The sequence below is a fragment of the Poeciliopsis prolifica genome, unplaced genomic scaffold (genome assembly GCF_027474105.1).
Source record: "Poeciliopsis prolifica strain line A6 unplaced genomic scaffold, Auburn_PproV2 SCAFFOLD049, whole genome shotgun sequence".
Lineage (NCBI taxonomy): Eukaryota > Metazoa > Chordata > Actinopteri > Cyprinodontiformes > Poeciliidae > Poeciliopsis > Poeciliopsis prolifica.
Genome location: NW_026562424.1, coordinates 4,130,628 through 4,147,942, shown reverse-complemented (window position 1 = coordinate 4,147,942; position 17,315 = coordinate 4,130,628). Strand labels below are relative to the sequence as shown.

The 17,315-nt window shown below is 39.2% G+C and overlaps 2 protein-coding genes across 2 annotated transcripts; one reads left to right on the top strand and one right to left on the bottom strand.

Annotated features, from left to right (window-relative positions):
• Positions 1-4,099: 4,099 nt before the first annotated feature.
• LOC129377677 (mucin-13-like) lies at positions 4,100-8,347 on the top strand. Its single transcript, XM_055057778.1, has 11 exons — positions 4,100-4,127; positions 4,199-4,312; positions 4,992-5,098; positions 5,227-5,285; positions 5,368-5,522; positions 5,665-5,793; positions 5,870-5,912; positions 6,000-6,037; positions 6,665-6,752; positions 6,950-7,211; positions 7,343-8,347. Exons 1-11 carry the CDS (start codon positions 4,100-4,102, stop codon positions 7,430-7,432), a joined length of 1,113 nt encoding a protein of 370 aa, XP_054913753.1. The 3' UTR covers positions 7,433-8,347.
• A 1,590-nt stretch (positions 8,348-9,937) lies between these two features.
• Positions 9,938-13,739, bottom strand: LOC129377676 (uncharacterized). The gene is made up of 7 exons (XM_055057777.1): positions 13,703-13,739; positions 11,643-11,771; positions 11,524-11,566; positions 11,404-11,441; positions 10,653-10,740; positions 10,202-10,424; positions 9,938-10,113 (listed from the first exon to the last, which is right to left on the bottom strand). The coding sequence occupies exons 1-7, from the start codon at positions 13,737-13,739 to the stop codon at positions 10,066-10,068; spliced, it is 606 nt and encodes a 201-aa protein (XP_054913752.1). The 3' UTR covers positions 9,938-10,065.
• Positions 13,740-17,315: the final 3,576 nt, after the last annotated feature.

Here is a 17,315-nt window from a genome sequence, read left to right as displayed (position 1 = left end):
CCACAACAGCTCCAACCACAACCACAGAAGCTCCGACCACAACCACAGCAGCTCCAACAACAACCACAGAAGCTCCAACCACAACAACAGCAGCTCCAACAACAACCACAGCAGCTCCAACAACAACCACAGAAGCTCAAACAACAACCACAGAGGCTTCGACCACAACCACAGTATCTCCAACAACAACCACAGAAGCTCCATCCACAACCACAGTGGCTCCAACAACAACCACAAAAGCTCCGACCACAACCACAGCAGCTCCAACAACAACCACAGAAGCTTTGACCACAACCACAACAGATCCAACGACCATCACAGCAGCTGCTGTGATTACCACAGCAGCACCATCAACAACCACATCAACTTTAGCAACCACTACAGCTGCTCCAACAACAACTACCGCAGCTCCAACCACAAACATACCAGCTTCGACCACAACCACAACAACCACAGAATCTCCAACCACAACCACATCAACTCCAGCAACAACTACAGCAGCTCCAACAACTACAGCAACTCCAACAAAAACCACAGAAGCTCCAACAACAACTACAGCAGCTCCAACCACAACCACAGAAGCTCCAACCACAACCACAGCAGCTCCAACCACAACCACAGAAGCTCCAACCACAACCACAGCAGCTCCAACAACAACCACAGAAGCTCCAACAACAACCACACCGGCTCCATCCACAGGCACAGAAGCTCCAACCACAACCACAGAAGCTCCAACCACAACCACATCAGCTCCAACAACAACCACAGCGGCTCAAACCACAACCACAGAAGCTCCAACCACAACAACAGAAGCTCCAACAACAACCACAGCGGCTCCAACCACAACCACAGAAGCTCCAACCACAACCACAGCAGCTCCAACAACAACCACAGAAGCTCCAACCACAACCACAGCAGCTCCGACCACAACCACAGCAGCTTCATCAACAACCACAGCAGCTCCAACAACAACCACAGCAGCTCCGACCACAACCACAGAAGCTGCAACTACCACAGAAGGTCGAACAACAACCACAGCAGCTGCAATTACCACAGCAGCTCCAACAACAACCACAGGAGCTCCGACCACAACCACAGCAGCTCCAACAACAACCACAGCAGCTCCAACAACAACCACAGCAGCTGCAACAACCACAGAAGCTCCAACCACAACCACAGCAGCTCCGACCACAACCACAGCAGCTCCAACAACAACCACAGCAGCTCCAACAACAACCACAACAGCTCCAACCACAACCACAGAAGCTCCAACAACAACCACAGCAGCTCCAACCACAACCACAGCACCTCCAACCACAAACACAGCAGCTCCAACAACAACCACATCAACTTTAGCAACAACTACAGCTGCTCCAACAACAACTACCGCAGCTCCAACCACAAACATACCAGCTTCGACCACAACCACAGAAGCTCCTACAACTACAGCAGCTCCAACAACAACCACAGTAGCTCCAACCACAACCACAGCAGCTCCGACAACAACCACAGAAGCTCCAACCACAACCACATCAGCTCCAACCACAACCACAGGAGCTCCGACCACAACCACAGGAGCTCCGACCACAACCACAGCAGCTCCAACCACAACCACAGCAGCTCCAACCACAACCACAGCAGCTCCAACAACAACCACAGAAGCTCCAACCACAACCACAGCGGCTCCAACAACAACCACAAAAGCTCCGACCACAACCACAGCAGCTCCAACAACAACCACAGCAGCTTTGACAATAACCACAGCAGCTCCGACCACAACCACAGCAGCTCCAACAACAACCACAGCAGCTTCGACCACAACCACAACAGATCCAACGACCATCACAGCAGCTGCAGTGATTACCACAGCAGCTCCATCAACAACCACATCAACTTTAGCAACAACTACAGCTGCTCCAACAACATCTACCGCAGCTCCAACCACAAACATACCAGCTTCGACCACAACCACAGAAGCTCCAACAACAACTACAGCAGCTCCAACAACTACAGCAACTCCAACAAAAACCACAGAAGTTCCAACCACAACTACAGCAGCTCCAACAACAACCACAGCAGCTCCAACCACAACCACAGCAGCTCCAACCACAACCACATCAGCTCCAACCACAACCACAGCAGCTCCAACCACAACCACAGAAGCTCCAACCACAACCACAGCAGCTCCAACCACAACCACAGCAGCTCCAACAACAACCACAGCAGCTCCAACAACAACCACAGCAGCACCAACTTCAACCACAGCAGCTCCAACCACAACCACAGAAGCTCCAACAACAACCACAGCAGCTCCAACAACAACCACAGCAGCTCCAACCACAACCAAAACAACTCCAACAACAACCACAGCAGCTCCAACCACAACCAAAACAACTCCAACAACAACCACAGAAGCTCCGACCACAACCACATTAACTCCAGCAACAACTACAGCAGCTGCAACCACAACTACAGCAGCTCCAACAACATTCACAGCAGCTCTGAAAACAACCACAGAAGCTCCGACATCAACCACAGAAGCTCCGACCACAACCACAGCAACTCCAACCACAACCACAGCAGCTCCAACAGTAACCACAGCAGCTCTGACAACAACCACAGCAGCTCCTCCAACAACAACAGAAGCTACGACCACAACCACTCAAGCTCCAACAACAACCACAGCAGCTCCAACAACAACCACAGCAGCTCCAACAACAACCACAGCAGCTCCGACCACAACCACAGCAGCTCCAACAACAACCACAGAAGCTCTGACCACAACCACAGCAGCTCCAACAACAACCACAGAAGCTCTGACCACAACCACAGCAGCTCCAACCACAACCACAGAAGCTCCAACCACAACCACAGCAGCTCCAACCACAACCACACCAGCTCCAACAACAACCACAGCAGCTCCAACCACAACCACAGCAGCTCCGACAACAACCACAGCAGCTCCGACTACAACCACAGAAGCTCCAACCACAACTACAGCAGCTCCAACACCAACCACAGTAGCTCCAACAAGAACCACAGCATCTCCAACTACAACCACAGCAGCTCCAACCACAACCAAAGCAGCTCCAACTACAACCACAGTAGCTCCATCAATAACCACAGAAGCTCCTACAACAACCACATCAACTCCAGTAACAACTACAGCTGTTCCAACAACTACAGCAGCTCCAACAATAACCACAGCAGCTCCAACCACAACCACTGCATCTCCATCCACAACAACTGCAGCTCCAACTAGAACCACATCAGCTCCAATCACAACCACAGCAGATCTTTCCACAACTACCAGAGGAGCTCCAACCACATCCTCCACTGTAGCTCCAACCACAATCACCACAAAAGTTCCAAGTATAACAACTGATGGTCCAACAACAACCGCAAAGGTTCCTACCACAACCAGTGTAGCTCCACCCACAACCACAGAAGATCTGACCACTACTACCATAGGAGTACCAATCACAGTCACAGCAGCTCCAACTGCATCCACGACAGGAGGACCAACCATAACCATCACAGGAGCTCCAATCACCATCACTACAAAAGCTCCAACCACATCGACCACTGGAGATGTAATCACAACCACACCAGCAGGAACTACAACCACATCAGAAGCTCCAACTATATCCACATCAAAGGGTTCAACCACAAACATTCCAGATCCAACCAGAACCACACCAGCTCCAACTACAACCATGCTGATTCAAACCACAACCCCAGAACCTTCAACAAAAACCATAGGAGTTCCAAATACAACTGCTGCCCCAACCATAACAACTACTGGAGCCCCAAACTTTACAGCAGCTCCAACCACAACCACCACAGGGGTTCTGACCACAAACATGCCAGTTCAAACCACAAACACTTCTGCTCCTACTAGAACCACACCAGCTTCAACAGGAGCTCCAATCATAACCACGACAGTTCCAGGCCCTAATACTACTGGATCACAAACCACAAACACATCAGAAGCTACAATTGCAACCACCACACCTCCTACAACAACCACAACAGCTGAAACATCACCAACCACAGCAGGTCCACCAAAAACTTCTGCTGTTTCAATACCAGCTACAGCATGCCATCAACAACTACCAAACCTACAAGTATGTTATAGAATTTTTTAACTCAATATAATTTGCCAAATTGTGCATTTGTTCTTGTCTTAATCATCAAGGTCCGTGTGCTTCAAGCCCATGTGTTGGTGGAAGCACCTGTGAAGAACGTGCAAACCAGACTTACAAGTGCTTGTGTCTTCCGGGAGAAGTTTATCGACAAGGCTGTCAGAAGGGTAAGTATCTGAATGTAAAATACATTGCTTCTCATAATGTATTCATTAGAGGCAACGTGTTAATTTTCATAAAGAAGCTATTGATCAGTCCCAAAATTTAGTGTAGAGATTAATTCAGACTGAATACTTAAGAGATACATGATGACATTTACAAAGGTGGCCTTCTGTCACGTGAAAAGCATTTCTAGAGTTTAACGACTTATGTCCAAACAAGATCTTAAGAAACTCTTCTTAAGATGCATTCATCTTTCATTGAATTGATTATCAACAGTGTCTTCACAGGTTTTTCTCAAAAGTCAGTTAGACATCTGCTGCAGCTGGTCCAGAATGCTGCTGCTGGCAATATCACTTGGTTTAGGGCAGCCAAATTGTTAAGGCTGGCCCTGTAGAAGTGGGCTAACTTCATTAGAGCTACAAGTTAAAGAAATAATGACCTATCCGGCTTTGCTTTATGGTCTGTTATAAAAGGACTTGGATATGAATGTAATTTTGGAACCCAGTTAGCTGCTCCCTGTTGGTGACTTTGAAACTCCAAATTAAAACTGACAACTGAAATCAATCTTAAAAAATTATGCATAAAAAATAAAATGATGACTTTTTGACACATACTGAGTCACATTATGACTTAATCTGAAATAAATTACATGCCTTTCTAACTAATTTTGTTTTTTCCAAATAGCCAAGGTTTTCCCTGCTCTGGTGGCCTTAGCGGACAAATATGTTCCTGAAATGGCCGACAAAACATCAGAACTATTTAAAAAGATTTCAGATAAAATTACTGATGCGGTAAGCTTTCATTTTCTTTTTTCTGTATTTTATTTTGTTCCAGATGCCAAAATTATATTCTAGTGGTCTCACCTGTGCTTTATATTTCAAAAGGCATTTTGTTCTAAAATACAATTTTTAATACACAGATTGACAAAGAGTTCAAAAATAAACATGGATTCATTTTGACATTAGTCCTGGAGCTCCGGTAAGTTTCAGTGTTAAATCTGTGTTTTTTTAGACATAATGATAAGGACTTACTAATATTCTCTTTCATATTTTTATTTCAGGGAAATAAAACCGGTAGTAAGGTCAAACGCAGGCAACGTTGAAGCATCAGTCCAAACCATCTATGAAGCAACGTCTAACGTCACAGAAGACATTGTAACAGAAAGTATGAAAAATGTCACCTGCGAAAGCTGTCCACTGCCTGGAAACTTTACATGTGGGTTTAATATAAATATGTACTTCTTAGGATTCTAAGATCTCTGAGGAATTTAGATACCAGTGATGTTCTTGATATTATGTGCTTGTTATGTCATGAAATTTGCTGATCCCCTCAATCTTCTTTTTTGTTCCATTTAAAGTGAAAGACCTTTGTGGTTCCGATCCATGCGACAAAATAACTACAAAGTGCAACCCTACAGTGGGCAGTTTCGTGTGCACGTGTTTAGATGGTTATATTACAACAAACTACAGTGGAAGATTATGCATGGGTAAGGATATTTAACAATCAAGAGAGTTGAAATATTTCACTGTGCACTGATTATAGTGTAACTTTCTGTACTTCAGCGTGTCCCCCTGGTCAGAAAGCTGTGAACAACCAATGTGTAAAGTAAGTTCATCGACCTGATTGTCTGGCTTTATGGTTTTCTCCAAGTACAACTGTTTCAAGTTAAACTTTTCTATTTATTTTTTTCAGATGTAGCTTTGGTCGTTCTGGCATGAACTGCGAGGATGGTGAGTGTACAGTAGTGAAAATCAAAGCATGTACATCAAGACATTTATTGTTATGTTTATAAGAAGTTTTTTTTTTGGAGGGAGGCTTGTATTTAGTATATTATGTTATATTGCAAAATATTATTTTAACTTTGTCCTTGGAAGTCAAGAACAAAGTTTTATATATTGATTATTTTTGATTATTGTCTGTTGAGCTGACAGCAGCAGAACATTTCTTTGGTGTGACTGACTTTAGCCAAGCTGTGTTGGATGGTCCCTGGCATCGTCCACATAAAAATCTGCAATTTCAGGATGTTTTTTTTAGACTTTAAAACTCTGAGGCAAAGGTACAGCCACCTGCTGCTGTATCTGTCTGTAGCTGCAAAGGAATTATAAAGTCCAATAGCACTACTAAAGTCTTTGCATAGAAAATGATCAAAGTAATGTTAAAACAAAACAACATCAACTAAATAACTATTACGTTTTTTTATTATTTAAATGTAACTTTTTGCTGTAAAGGCTACGGCGAATACATTCAAATGCACTTTTGCAAAGTTTTGATGCAAAATGTTCTCTAAAATGTTATGAGATCTTGTTGTTTCAAGATCATAGAAATTCTGAGACTAATTAGTGACTGTTGTTTTGTAGATTCGTTGTTGATCCTTGTGATCGTTTCACCTGTTCTCGGATGCCTGCTTGTCGTCTCGTTGATCACTCTGCCGCTGTTAACAAGAACGTAAGTTAGAATCTCTTTCATTTATCACCTTAGTGACTTTTTACAATTACCTCTCTCTTATTTGTTTGTTTTTTTTCTAAAACTGTACTTTAGGTGTGCGAAGTGCTTTTACAAATTAATTGCTGCTGCCCATAGAAATCTAACTATAAACACTACACAGTAGGACAGACGGTTTCAGTACTCTTTTTTCTTTTCAGATTCAAGAGAAAAATGTCCAAGGGCAAAGAAAAAGAGATTTGGAAACCGTACAATATCCCTTCCTTTGACAAGAATCCACAATCCTACAGTAGCAGTGCTAGCTTTTTCACCTGTATCAAAGAACCAGAAAACACCCTGGCAAATTCTGGTGTCCCACCAATCCCACGCGCCAAACTCAGCAGCAGCTGGACTGGCAAGATCAACACGGAGATTTCTCCAAGCAGCAGCCAACAAAGCTCGACTACTTCAAGGAGAAACACTGTGAGTACACCTCTGCACAAGACATCGCAAAGGCAAACATCTGTGTTTTATTAGCTTGCAAATTCTCATGTCCTCATTTGTCCTGCAGCAATTCAGCAAAAGTCAAAATGACATGTTTTTATTCTTCCCAGATTGGACCAGACAGCATCCCCTACAAGAACGTCTTATCTATAAGAAACCCTTACGCCCAGAATCAAACCACAGACCAGACCAGACTCTAATTAAGGAGCAGGAAGTTGGATCTCTGTAGGAATTCCTACAGTGGTGTTTATCCAAAGATACTGCATTACATTTGAACTTCCTCAATGTAAAAGATGTAAACAGGAGCTTATCAACAGAAATGTGCAATTAATGTGATAGATATTGTATCCTGTGTTCCTTTACTACTTTTAGCTTGTATTGTGTGACAAATAGTCTGGGCTGTTAAAAGCTGCCTTAAACCAGTCTGGCTTTCATCATCAAAATCATAATGTTTGGTTTATAAATCCTGCATTTTAATCACCCAGTCTCTCAGTTCTTGGTATTAAATGCACTATTTATTCTCTGTTTTCTTTCTGACTGAGCAAAAAGACACCTGATAATTTATTTTTTTATTATTAATCTATGAATTTTGCTAGAGTTGTTTTCTGTAAGAATTACAGGTTTAATTTGTGCCTTAGTTTTATGTTTATTTAAGTTCTTGTCAATAAGATCAACAGGAGATTTCCTTAAATCTGTTAATGTGTTTCATGTAAAAGGAAAATTGTCACAACTCCAATGGTTTGGGATATTTATCAATGTTTGCATAACTTTTTTTTATTTTTCTTGGTCTAGTTACAAACCAGTGATGCAAAACATTTGATTGCTATGACTTTGGTGTATTATAGCTGACTGCTAATGGCACACTCACTGAAAATGCATGTGTGTTTGGATAAATGAGATGAGAACAAAGATTCTGTTGTAAAGCACTTTAAGGAGTGTAGTTGGCTAAAAAGGTGCAATATAAGTAAAATATATTAAACTTTTTTTTGTCTAAATGTGTTAAAACTTGTTATATTGTAATAACCTAATTTGACCAGTGGAGGGCTCCAAACCTGAAGTTTTACATAAATTATATATTTTTTTTATCTCATAGAATAAAAAGGAATGCAATTAAAGATCGTGGTAATGTGGTATTTATTCTCTTACTATTAAAAGACTAACCATATTTCAGAGCACATTAGTTGGCTTTGGGATCATGAACCAAAATCAATACCTTCCTTCCTTCAATTTTCATTGATCTCCTCTTTCATATTAATATGTGTATGTTTAAATATGTATTATTTTTTCATGTCTTCCAGGTTACAAGACCAAAAAATTTCAAATCTGAAGACTTTTGGTCTTGTGGACTATTAAGTTCTATTCATTTTAGTTCAGTTCCTTTATTATGCTATGTTTTTATGGATACATAATAGATCATATTTTCCAGTAGCTTTTAATGTGGCTAAAGTTCCAGGCTTGTCTAATGAAAGCCTTTATTTCGATGCCTGGTTCCAGCCTCGTTGAGCATTATTTCATTTTATTATGTCATTATCTCTTAAACAAACCCAGAGTGTTGCTTTTATTCTTTCTTGCATGTTTGAGGAATCCTTGAACCTCCCATGGTAACCATTCAAGGGGTGCCAAAACTAAAGCAACCCTAAATGCTTGCTTTATGGGAGCAAGGAGGAGCTCAGCAGCAGTCTCCAGCAGAGCTACTGCCTGACAGAGGCGTTCCCTCTCAGCTCCAACAGAGCACCACCTGCAGCAATTAACAGACAAAAGTAGGAACTTCTTAATTTCAGGGCATCATTACGTAAGCGCTATGGCTTTATTATTGCAGGCCATGGCCAGGATGTATATAATGCATCAGTTCCACACTATAAAGCTTACCGTGAATCGTCTGCACTGAAAACAACCATCCTCCATTGCATTCCTAAAATTACAGGCAGAATACAATTCTAAAGCAGCGCAGAAGATCAACATCATCTTTCTCAACTTCTTTCTCAACTTCTTCTTTTCGCTGATTCACCTGGTAGAAATTGCAGCTGTAAATCTGTAAACTAGATTTGAATGGAGTTGCATGAAAAGCACAAGAAGGTAGGCTTGTGCACAATAAGTACGCTGCACAGTGTCAATATGAACACTGAGCACCAGGGGGCAGTCCTGTAATTAAGACTGGATTTTCTTTATTTCACCCCAGCTGTTCATTACAATAATTAGTGTGAATCCCTGCAGCATTCACACTCTTCAGTTCCTGTTTCTCTTTATTCCTTATCTTCATATTTTGTATTTGGATAAAATCTTGGTTCGTCTTATTCACCAAAACTTAATTAAACCTGAAACTGAGACTCAAATTAAACCTGAAAAACAACTCTAGTATATTAAAAAAATGAAGAAAACAAATATATATTTTTTTATGTTTATACTTATTAAGTTTTCAAAGTACAGCATACATAAATCATAAATGAGAATGTATGATTTATGTTCAGCCTGTGTTCAGTGGAAAGGAATCATGTCTTTAAGATCAATTAACATACAGAACTGGGAGATTGGGTGATTGAAATTGTAATTATAAACTGGTTTGTGACAACAGAATGGAGTATAAGAGTCACACAGTTGCAGCTAAAAGTATTAAGGAACTTATAATACAAGCTGCCACATTACATTGCACATCTTAGCTGAAATGCTTCTGTTTACATGTTTTATATCAAAATGGTTCCAATAAATTACAGTGTTTGTGGAAAAACACCGCTATAGGAACCCCTGAAGTGATTCAGCTTCCCTCTTCCCTCTGGTCTTGGATCTGAGCGTAAGGTTTCATGTCTCAGTTCTGGACATTGCGGTTCTTCTTGAGTTAACTCTGGGAAAATGACACCATGTCAACTTGGTTGTCATCAAATGCCTGCAGCAGAGAAGAAAAGATGTCCAAATTTGTGAGTAAATCAAACAGATGTTTATCTTCACGCCGTCCTGTTGAGAGGTATACCCACTGAGATTTCCTTGTTGTTCCGCTGAGTCATCTCCAGGATGTCCCCATTGTTGGCCCCTGGGATTTGTGGGGCCCCAGAATTTGCTGGGCTGCTTACTGGCTCTTTAAGCCAGGTGTAATAGCCATTGCTGATGCTGAACAGTGGGCCTTTGCCAAGAGATGGGATTTGGAACGGTTTCCTAATGTTCTCCTGTTTGGTCCTAAAGAATTTAGTCCTCTTAAATCTGAGAAAAAGAAAGTTATGCAACAGTGTCTCCCCTGCTTCATTTTGCTTAAGGTTAGATTTCTACAATTCTCTGTAACTCATTTGTAAAACCACCCAACTTTGAAATGGCTTTGCACATATTACATAGTTTGCAGTCTAATGCAGAAGTATGAATGCATTTTTATAAAAAGGACAAAGGTGATTATAAAAGTCACTAAAGTGATAAATGAACAGGATTCAAACTTACTTTTTCACTACCACTAGCAGAGCGATTAACGTGAGGACCAGCAGGAATCCGAGGACAGAGGAAACAATCACAACGATCAACAACCGTTCTAACAACAGAGAAGCAGAAGCATATTTTATCAAAACCTTAAAAACTCAGTGGAAAAAGAAAGAAGTACCGTATATTTCTTTTTCAGTGGATGTTAATATAGATTTGATAGCTTTTTAAAATAAGACTTTTGTAGTATTACTGGCCTTTGTTTGTCAAACTAGCAGAAATATTTTCATTTGCATGTGGCTGGTTGTATCTTACATATTTCCGAAAAGATTTTTAAACAATTTCCCAAAGAAACATGCTGAAGTTATGTGAAAATTCCTCACAGTGGTAATTTGTTGTGTGGAAAATGTGATAGACCACCCAGGGCAGCTTCGCAAAAGTCAGTTGAATTAGAAAAATGATCCGATGCTGTCAGATTAATAGTGAACGCCATAAAATTTGAAATAATGTTGCACAGTATAGCTGGATTAGTGAGGACAAAAAGCTCCAGGTCGAACCTAATGATGAACACTACTTCATCATTTTTTTAAAATTGTACTTTAGAAAACAATTGCCTCAAAATTGCTTTTCCGTTCCGTTCAGTGGAGTGCATATGAAGTATAAATTTGGTGTTTTCTTTGCAAACAATTCAATACTCTGACTGTCAATCTCAAAATTTAGGTGATATACTAAGTCCAAGCTCTTGTCTGGTTTGAGGATTCTTCTGTATACTCACCATCCTCGCAGTTGAAGCCAGTACGACCAAAGTCACATCTGAAAAGAAGAAATTGTTTCATTTGAAACTGTTCTACTTTCAGAAAACCATAAAGTTGAACAGTCAGATCGATGCACTTACGGTTTACAATCATTGTTCACAGCCCTCTGACCAGGGGGACATGCTAAAGTACAGAAAGTTACACTACAATTAGTGCACAGTGAAATATTTCAACCCTCTGGATTGTTAAATATCCTTACCCAGGCATAATCTGTCACTGTAATCCGTGTTAATGTAGCCATCTACACAGCTGCATGTGAAAGTGCCGGCTGCAGCTTTACATGTTGTAGATGAATTGTCACACGGATTGGAATCACAAAGGTTTTTGGCTTTCGAATGGAACAGAAAAGAAGGTTGATGATATCAGAAAACTTCATAACATAACATGCGCATTCAATCCAAAACATCCTCAGACTTAAAGTCTTGACAAAAATCATGACATTTAACACCAACAACATTTTTTGTTCATGCAGAGGTGCCATTTTTATTAAAAATGTTAAAAATAAGCATGTTTTAAAGAAAAAAAGAAGTCAAACAAGCTCCCAAACAAAAACAAAAATCATTTTTGATTAATTTAGTATAGATATTCTGGATAAGTGTAATGGAAGTCCTACTTAGAAAATAATTCAGACTAAAAGCCTTAGAATCTTTAGAATAGGAACATATTTGTTTAAAATCCACATGTAAATTTTTTCATCATTATTTCTCTTATAGTGTCTTCTTTGATAATTAAGAGAAAACAATAAACACGCAATGAAAGAATTTCACACTTTAAGTGAATTATATACACAGTTATTTTAATGGAGCGAGGCGTATTAAATTATTGTGTTTGTGAAATACCTGAATTACTTGTAGGGCCTGAAGATGCTGTTTGGCCTCCTGCTACTGTAGTTGTCATTGAAGCTGCTGTAGTTGTCGTAGTTGGAGATGTTCTAGTTGTAGTTGGAGCTGCTGTAGTTGTGGTTGGAGCTGCTGTAGTTCTGGTTGGAGCTGCTGTAGTTCTAGTTGGAGCTGCTGTGGTTGTAGTTGGAGCTGCTGTGGTTGTAGTTGGAGCTGCTGTAGTTCTAGTTGGAGCTGCTGTGGTTGTAGTTGGAGCTGCTGTGGTTGTAGTTGGAGCTGCTGTGGTTGTGGTTGGAGTTGCTGTAGTTGTAGTTGGAGCTGCTGTGGTTGTAGTTGGAGCTGCTGTAGTTGTGGTTGGAGTTGCTGTAGTTGTAGTTGGAGCTGCTGTAGTTGTGGTTGGAGCTGCTGTAGTTGTAGTTGGAGTTGCTGTAGTTGTAGTTGGAGCTGCTGTAGTTGTAGTTGGAGCTGCTGTAGTTCTAGTTGGAGCTGCTGTAGTTCTAGTTGGAGCTGCTGTAGTTGTAGTTGGAGCTGCTGTAGTTCTAGTTGGAGCTGCTGTGGTTGTGGTTGGAGTTGCTGTAGTTGTAGTTGGAGCTGCTGTAGTTCTAGTTGGAGCTGCTGTAGTTGTAGTTGGAGCTGCTGTAGTTCTAGTTGGAGCTGCTGTAGTTGTAGTTGGAGCTGCTGTAGGTGTAGTTGGAGCTGCTGTGGTTGTGGTTGGAGCTGCTGTAGTTGTAGTTGGAGCTGCTGTAGGGTAGTTGGAGCTGCTGTAGGTGTAGTTGGCTGCTGTGGTTGTGGTTGGAGTTGCTGTAGTTCTAGTTGGAGCTGCTGTAGTTCTAGTTGGAGCTGCTGTAGTTCTAGTTGGAGCTCCTGTTGCTCCCATTTGGGTTGCTGCTGCAGTTGTTGCTGGAGTTGATGTTGATAGAGCTACTGCAATAACAATAACAGCGCCAGTAAATGCATGTCATCTTTAAAGAATAAATCTTTTTGGATGTTTTTAGGTAAATAGTATAATGTATTTCTTTTAATTTGGGTTTCTGCATTTCAGTCTGTAGACATTAGCTGTGATTGAAAACAAATGTACTTGCTTGTGCATTAAACCGGTAAATGCCAGACTAGGAGCAATATCTTTTTGTTTATTTGTTGTCTGGTTGTCTGGGTTTTGAATTTCTTGCAGCTTGAGGCGCTCATTTAAAAATAATATGGTAATTACACTGGTTTCTTCTTTTATGTTCTAGGGGTAATTTCTGTTACAAGAACCACAAAAGTAAATAAATCTTTTCTAATAGTTATAATCTGTTAAAATATTAACCTGCCTTAATTGTAATCCTTTGGATACTGCATCTAACTAGTACACAAATAATCTCTTCCTGCTCAACAATTTTTAAACAAGTTAAAGATAAAGTCTGAAAACGTAGCCACTTACCAATGGAGGCAACAGAAATCAAAAGGATCACAGTCATGATCAATGTTTCAGCCATTGCAAAAACAAAAAAATAATAAATGGAAGGATAAAACCTCACAAAAGACTGAAAGCAGTGTGAACTATGTGTGTTTGACACCTGAGACCTAGAAATGTACAATGAATGTGAAGTCAAACCTGAAGGGGAACTTATAAACAGTAACGTCTCTTCCCAGGGCGTTGATAAGCACTAAATGGGTTACCAAAAAGAGAGACCATGGTTTGTTTGTTTTTTGGGGGATGGTTTGATTTCACCATCTGCAATCATAAACTGTATCTGCCATATATTTTAGGAAGTGTCACAGATTAAGGATATGGGTCAAAATACCATCAATAAAATGAAATATGTAAAAAGGAAGTTTATTGTTATGATGAAAAAAAACTATCTTAAATCAATCCAGAGTTTTCTATTTGGGTCATGCAACACGCTAAGTGCTTTATATTCATGTCAAAGTGTATGGAAATTAAAAATATGGATCAAACAGGGTAAACATTTAATTGCTGTTTTTGTACATTTTCTATATAACAATGAATACAGTTTTATTATTTGTACATTTGACCTCATGAGCTTTAAAAAATGTTACATTAAATCAGAAACAGTTTGTTTTGTAAAGACTTTTAACTGAGGCAGGTGAAGGAGAAAGTGAGGTAGGATTTTATTTCCAGACCCAGATATAATTGTCTGGTGTCGAAAAGAATAGAAATATTCACAAGAGGTTAATTCTGGTGTAACATCAGCAAAGAGGCAGGCAATTGAGGCATGTAGATTCACGCAAAGATAAAAAAAAATAATAAATTGCATTAAAAAATTATTTTAAATTGTTTTGACATGTTTTTCTGCCCATTAGTAAATTTACCATTTACTAAATGGTAAATTTCTCTGTATTAGTTTAGAAAATTTAAATTGAATGCTTTTCAAACACACCAAAGTGGTGCACAAATGTTCTTCTGCAGATTAAATGTCTTTATACTAAAGCTTGTCATGCAAATATTTGACTCATTGACTTCCCTTCAAGTTGCAAATAGTTTTGAGGATGGTGTGCAACCAAATCCAAAAAGACGATATATAGTTATTGAAAATAGGCCACCTTTGACTTTAGAGGACAGATTTTATTTTTCATGCTATTTCTCACTAATCTGAAATCATAGACTGTATCTGCCTTTGACTTTATAGGTCACAGAAAGATGATAATAATAAACAAGAGGAAGAAAGGTAACATTCCCTGTCTCGTTTGTTATTTTTACAACTTCCCCACCTGTAATCTGTTCACATGGAAATAATTTTTAAGATTGATTTATTTGCTAACCTACATACATAGTTAATGAAGTTGACTTTTGACCCAGGAAATGGCTAAAGGGAATTTTTTGCTACATTGAAAATCCTTAATTTGTTCTAGTTTAGAAACGCCAAACTGAAACTCTTCACATTTGAGATTATTCTATACAGATGACACCATCTTTCACACTCAGTTTGTTATTTGTGAAACTTTGGTATTATTTGTGAAATCTTCACTACAAAGCCAAAAAGATTACACATTTGTTTTGGCACCTTTTTAAAGAGTTGGACATGTAATCCTTGCAGCACGTCTCTCTCAATAACTGGAACAGACTCTCACATGTCAACATTTTTGTCTGTATCAAATGTTTTAAGTTAACAATGTCACATGGTGTTAACAGTGAATTTAGTTATACGTTTGGCCATTGACATGATTTTTCTTCAGCACTGTGGCCCTAGGTATTTATGAATTACCCAGCTCTCAACACAGAAGCAGTTTAGATCTATAAATATTCATTAAGCTGATGTTTTTTAAAAAATAAATTTTTGGCATTCAGAGAGAGATTTGAATTTGTAATGAAATCCTAAACCCAGGATTCCAACACTTTGCTGACAACTACTGTTATTTAAGAGGAACTACAGCTTACAATCTTTTATGTATGTTTAGTCATTAAAAATACAACTTATAAAGCATGAGGTAAAGCATGAGGTAAAGCATGGAATAATTCAAGAATAAACAAAGAAAGAAAATGCATCAGTTGACAAAATAGTGTATTTCTGTGTAATGAAGAGCAAGTATGTTTTTATATTGATAATTATAATCAAATATTACTGTCCAAAAATAATAATTTCATTTCAAACTTTATTGTAAGCCTGGGTGATTAAGACAAGACTTTTTCTCCAGTATTGAAAAAACGTATTACAGACATAACTGGATTTCAAGAAGGTATATTATGGTCTGCATCCCACTGGGTTTTTTTTTATTAACGTGTCTTTTCTGGCAGTGTATCATTCTTTCCTGTCTGAAGATTTCAACACTCTTCATGGTTTAATTGCTACAGATCATTTTAAATTAGTTGCTTTCACTGACAACTTAATCCATAGATTTTCAGTTTGGTTTGTTCTGCTCCAGGTGTGTTTGTTCGATCCGATCTGTGAGTTAATTTAGCTCAGACGGTTGAAAGTTGGATGTTTGGTAAGAAAATAAAACTCAAAAAACGTCAAAAGTTTGGGAAATGAAAGATTCTGAAAATAAGCATTTAGACTGACTATCATCCTAAATTTATCATTTTCAACCTGTGCATCAAAATGATTCATTTTAAGAATAATTTCAGTTTGTGTGAACCGCAATCATTCCAGCCCAAATTTAGAACATTTCAAATAATTTCTATAAAGCTAAAAATTACATTTTTTAGGGGGGAAACTGTTTTTCAGTCTAATTTCAGGATGAACTTATGTCATTTTCAAACCATTTATATCTGAAAGTGATTGCAGTTTGCATTCCTTTTTAAAAAACTGCCACTGGAGGGCAACAATGTTTTACTTGATTCTTCAGCAAGTTTATTGTCAGAGTGCACAGCCTTTGGATGAACATCACCTTCTCTCCCAGCATATCGGTTAGCACAAAAGAAAAGACTAACAACAAATTATTAAAGAACAAATTAATTTATTTAATGTGTTTTAGAACTTTAAATTTTGGTGAGTTGAATATCTAATTAACCGGTTTCCGAAGCTGCATGCTGTTGAGTCTCGTTTTTTCCCTGAGTCATTTAGACACTGAAATGACTTTGCTTCTTGTTCCTACTGAAAAGCCATAAACCAGTTGATAAGAACTTTAGTGACAACATAACCACTATAAAAGTCCAATAAAGAATCTCAGCAAAAGCTGCTTATTGTCAGTTTTTACTGAGTGCAAGGATGATAATTTTCCAGTAATGTGGGATTAATATAACATTATACTGCTGCACATTGCATCTTGGTGAAACTTCCTGGTCCTTACCTGGAAAAAAAATGAAAATGTATGGACATATAATTGTACATGCATATGTGGAACATCAGCTGAAATTAGGAGGGATCTGACGTAGTGTTTCCGAACAGATACTGTTCAAGATGACCAACTGTTGAAGGGACATTTCTGCTGCTCTCAGAAAACAAAGACAGCAAACTCTTCACGCCAAAATCAAGCGACATCTTAAAGAAACTTGGATAAGCAAATTTAGAAAACAGTTAACAGTTTCTTCAGTTAAAGTCATTACAGACGTGTAATGATTCACAATTCTGCATTTAGAAAGACACTGGACA

Coding starts and splice junctions, on each gene's coding strand:
- LOC129377677 (XM_055057778.1), top strand. CDS start 4,100: ATGCCATCAACAACTACCAAACCTACAA. Junction 5,286..5,367: donor ACATTAGTCCTGGAGCTCCG/GTAAGTTTCAGT, acceptor TTTTTATTTCAG/GGAAATAAAACCGGTAGTAA. Junction 6,753..6,949: donor CTGCCGCTGTTAACAAGAAC/GTAAGTTAGAAT, acceptor TTTTCTTTTCAG/ATTCAAGAGAAAAATGTCCA.
- LOC129377676 (XM_055057777.1), bottom strand. CDS start 13,739: ATGACTGTGATCCTTTTGATTTCTGTTGCCTCCATTG. Junction 11,772..13,702: donor GATTTCTGTTGCCTCCATTG/GTAAGTGGCTAC, acceptor TCCATTCGAAAG/CCAAAAACCTTTGTGATTCC. Junction 11,567..11,642: donor CAGTGACAGATTATGCCTGG/GTAAGGATATTT, acceptor TCTGTACTTTAG/CATGTCCCCCTGGTCAGAGG.